The following is a 3,892-nucleotide window of genomic DNA, read 5'->3' as shown; positions in this document are numbered from 1 at the left end:
CTCTCTTCTGCCGCCTCCGACCACTGTCCTCTTTTGTTGGACTGCTCCATGCGTGCCCCGGGCGCGCACCGCTTTCAGTTCGAGCATTTCTGGCCGTAGCTGGAGGGCTTCCAGGATGTCGTTTCTCAAGCATGGCACTCCTCTCCGCCCGATCCTGATCCCTGTCGCCGGATCGTCGCGCGTATGCAAGCCACTGCCCGCCAGCTCCAAAGCTGGAGTGCACGCAAGGTGGGCCACATTGCGCTGCAGCTCTAGGTGCCCGCGAGATGATCGCCCGCCTTGACGCCGCCCAGGATCTGCGCCACCTATCTGCACCCGAAACCTGGCTTTGCCGCAAGCTGAAAGCGGCGTATCTTGGCCTCTCTAGCCTCGACCGCTCCATTGCTCGCCAGCGCACGCGGTTCTCCTGGCTCAAGAATGGCGAGGCTAGCTCCGCTTTCCTCCGCATCCACGCATCCCATAGGAAGCAACAAAACCACATCTTCTCTCTGCAAGTGGAGGACAACACCATCTCCGACCCCGATGCCATGGCTTCGGCCGCTTTCGAGCACTTCTCCCGCATCCTTGGCACCGTGGACGCGCGCACCACCTCGATCAACCTCCAGGAAGTTCACCAGAGCGCGTTCGATCTCTCTGCTCTGGACAACCCCTTTTCCGAGGAGGAAATTTGGGCAGCGATTAAGTGACTGCCCTCTGGCAAGGCGTCAGGGCCGGATGGGTTCACGACTGAATTTCTCCGATGCTGTTGGCCGATCATCAAGGATGATTTCTGTGCCGCCTTTGATAAGCTCTACCTGCTCAACGGCCGCGGCTTTCAAAAGCTCAACAAGGCCTTCATCACTCTCCTCCCGAAGAGACCTGACGCTTCCACGCTGAACGATTTCTGGCCGATCAACTTGAGCCACCTCTTCGCCAAACTGTTCGCCAAGGTGCTCTCCCTCCGGCTCGCGCCGAAGCTCTGCATGATGGTCTCCACTAACCAAAGCGCCTTCATCGCCGGACGATGCATCCACGACAACTTCCTGCTCGTCCAGCAGACCGCCCGACTCCTGCACAACTTGAAGATGCCGCGCCTTCTCCTCAAGCTCGAAATTGCTCGTGCTTTCGACTCGGTCTCGTGGGCCTTCTTGCTCGACACCCTCTCCCACCTCGGCTTCAGGAGGCGGTAGCGTGAATGGATCTCAATCCTCCTCTCCACGGCGTTGACCCGTGTGTTCATCAATGGGATGCCCGGAACCCTATCGGCCACGCATGCGGGCTCCGCCAAGGCGACCCTGTCTCTCCGCTGCTCTTCGTCCTCGTCATCGATGTGCTCAACTCGCTGATCACCCAGGCCGCGACTCGCGGCGTTCTCCAGAGTCTCACCACCCTGCATGCAGCCTCCAGCATTGTCACATCCCTAGTTCTGGTAATGCCTAGTGCTAGCATCGGATGTTGCATCATGTCTACTTTTCTCAGAAAGTTGAAATGGGGATGACAGAACCCCCAACACCCCCTTAATCCAACTAGGATTTACTAAAATCTTTTTCAATGAACATGAAATGCCCTTCTAAAATGTTCTTCATCTTTGCCTTGGTCTAGAACCTATGACAAAAATGGTGCACACTTTTCTAGGACATCATAAGTTCACTGGATTAAATCATATGTTATTTGCATTTGGACATTTGAATGCTATAAAATATTTTAAATGTCCAAATAATCATAAACTAAAATGTTTACTGTTGGAAATATTCCATACAGTGGGCATGAGAAGTTTCATGATTTTTGAGTTAGTTTTAGTATATTTTAATTAAAGCCACAAAGTTACAGAAGAAATAGAAAAACAGAAAATAAAGGAGAGAGAGAAACTTACCTGGCTTACCTGGCACCCCCAGCCGGCCCAACACTGTGCGGCCCAGCCCGCCTGGCCCCCTCCCCTGTCGTCTTCCTCCTTGCCAGGAGGACGAGCGCGTGGCCGACGCACGCCGGCGCACGCCCGGCCACCTCCTGCTTGCCGTTTTGCCCTGGCCTCTTCGGATGACGCCATGCAGCCCCCGACCGCTCTCTCGTTCTCCCCGTGCCCCTCTCCCTCCTCTGGCTCTCTCCCTCGCATCACCCGAGAGCCGCCGTCGCCTGTCGCCGCCGCTCACCGTTGTTGCTCCCAGAGCCACCCCCTCGCCCCTCTGACGTGCCCATGAGCTCCGCCTCCATCGTCTACGCGTCCTCGACGGCTCACGCGGCGCCGGACGCGCTCCAAGGACGCCTCACCGCGGACTTCCTCGTTCGGCCGCCGGAGATCCCCTCGCCGCCCTGCTTCGCTCCGGTTCCTCCCCGAGCCCGCCGTCTACGTTGTCGTGACCGCTGTGAGCCACTGACCCTTCTCCCCCTCTCCGTTCTCGCTCTCGTGCGCCGTAGCCGCCGCGCCACCCGCACCCGCACGTATCGCCGCCTCTGCACGCCGCCGTCGTGGCCACAACCACGCGGGCTCGAAACCGAGCGCGTCACCGCGTTCGCCACACCCCCAGGAGCTCGCAGCACCTCGCCGCGCCCCCCGCCGTGCATCCTAGCACCAAACCGAGCACGCCCGAGCTCCGGCCACCGCTGCCGAGCTCATGGCTGTCGTCTCCAGCCACCCTAGCTGCTGCTGCTTGCCGCAACGGGCGTGGGTGAGCTCCAGCTCCCCTTAGCCGCTCTCTGCCGTCCATTTGGACGTCGGAGGAGTGAGCCCGAGCCCTCCGCCGCGTCTGCTGCCGGCGGCGGCTAAACGCCAGTGGTTTAGCCCTGGTTGACCAGGGGATTTGACCTCCCCTGGGTCTATGACATGCGGGCCCCGCCCGGCTAATTAATCTAGTTTAGGTTTAAACTTAATTAGTTTAACCTAGGTTAGTGCTAATTAAACTAGGTTAGTTTAGTTAGCCACTGACACGCGGGCCCCACTGGTCAGGTTTGACCTGGACCGGCCCTGTTGACCACGGACATCACAGTGATGTCATGCTGACGTAGTAATTCTTTCTGGAATTTAAATAAATCTTAAATGGTTTATTTATTTCAGAAAATGTTATAAACTTCTAAAAATCATATAAAATCAACCGTAACTCGGAATGAAATAAGTTATATATGAAAAATGATCTGAAAAATCCAATCTTTCCATCTGTACCAGTTTCATGCATGTTTAATCAACTTAACCTTGCTGTTTAGTGCAAAACATGATAAGGCACTAGCTGAAATCATAATTTGAATTTGGGGTTGAACCTTTGGTTCAAAATGACCCAAACCCTTCTGGTTTTAGTTGCATTAGCTCAAAACACAGCATATTGACATGTCATGATCATGCATCATATTGTGCATTGCATTGATTGTGTTTTCCTTCTTTGTTGCCTGTATTTGTTCCCTCTCGATAGACGTGCTTCCGACGATGAGTTCGATGACTCCGATGAAGAGTTATAATATCTTCAGAAGTGCCAGGCAAGCAAAACCCCCTTGTTCATTCTGATACAATCCCACTCTCTCGCTCCTGCTCTCTTTTACTACATTAGGACAACAACGATTCAACTGTTACATGTTGCGGTAGTTGAACCCATTTCCTCTGCATGACCTGTCATTGCCATAGTAAATAGATGAAACCCACTAGCATGAGTAGGAGTTGTTTGAGCCCTGATGTGCCTACTCATCCATGTTTGTTGTCATGCCTGCTACTGCTTAGAGTTGAATCAGGTCTGATTCATCGGGGATGAATTGGAATGTGGTGAACATGTCCTACTGTGTGTGAGCTAAGTGTGTGAACACGGTTTGGTAAAGGTAGCGGTGAGAGGCCATGTAGGAGTACATGGTGGGTTGTCTCATTGAAACCGTCCTCAGTAACTGAGTTCTGTGTTTGTGATCCATGAACAGCTACTAACACGCGTTGGGCCCG

General features: G+C 54.1%; 1 protein-coding gene across 1 annotated transcript; it reads left to right on the top strand.

The window, feature by feature from the left end:
* The first annotated feature begins 266 nt into the window (after positions 1–266).
* LOC109731502 (uncharacterized) lies at positions 267–1,169 on the top strand. The gene is made up of 2 exons (XM_020290679.1): positions 267–671; positions 762–1,169. The coding sequence occupies exons 1-2, from the start codon at positions 267–269 to the stop codon at positions 1,167–1,169; spliced, it is 813 nt and encodes a 270-aa protein (XP_020146268.1).
* The last annotated feature ends 2,723 nt before the right edge of the window (positions 1,170–3,892 follow it).

The sequence above is a fragment of the Aegilops tauschii genome, chromosome 2 (genome assembly GCF_002575655.3).
Source record: "Aegilops tauschii subsp. strangulata cultivar AL8/78 chromosome 2, Aet v6.0, whole genome shotgun sequence".
Lineage (NCBI taxonomy): Eukaryota > Viridiplantae > Streptophyta > Magnoliopsida > Poales > Poaceae > Aegilops > Aegilops tauschii.
Note: the sequence above shows the minus strand (reverse complement) of the source record. Positions and strands in the feature narration are given on the sequence as shown.

Bases quoted from the DNA above. Each gene is read 5' to 3' on its own strand.
- LOC109731502 (XM_020290679.1), top strand. From the start codon at position 267: ATGATCGCCCGCCTTGACGCCGCCCAGGATCTGCGCCACCTATCTGCA. The intron at 672-761 runs GCAGCGATTAAG...CCGATCATCAAG, and splicing joins TTTCCGAGGAGGAAATTTGG to GATGATTTCTGTGCCGCCTT.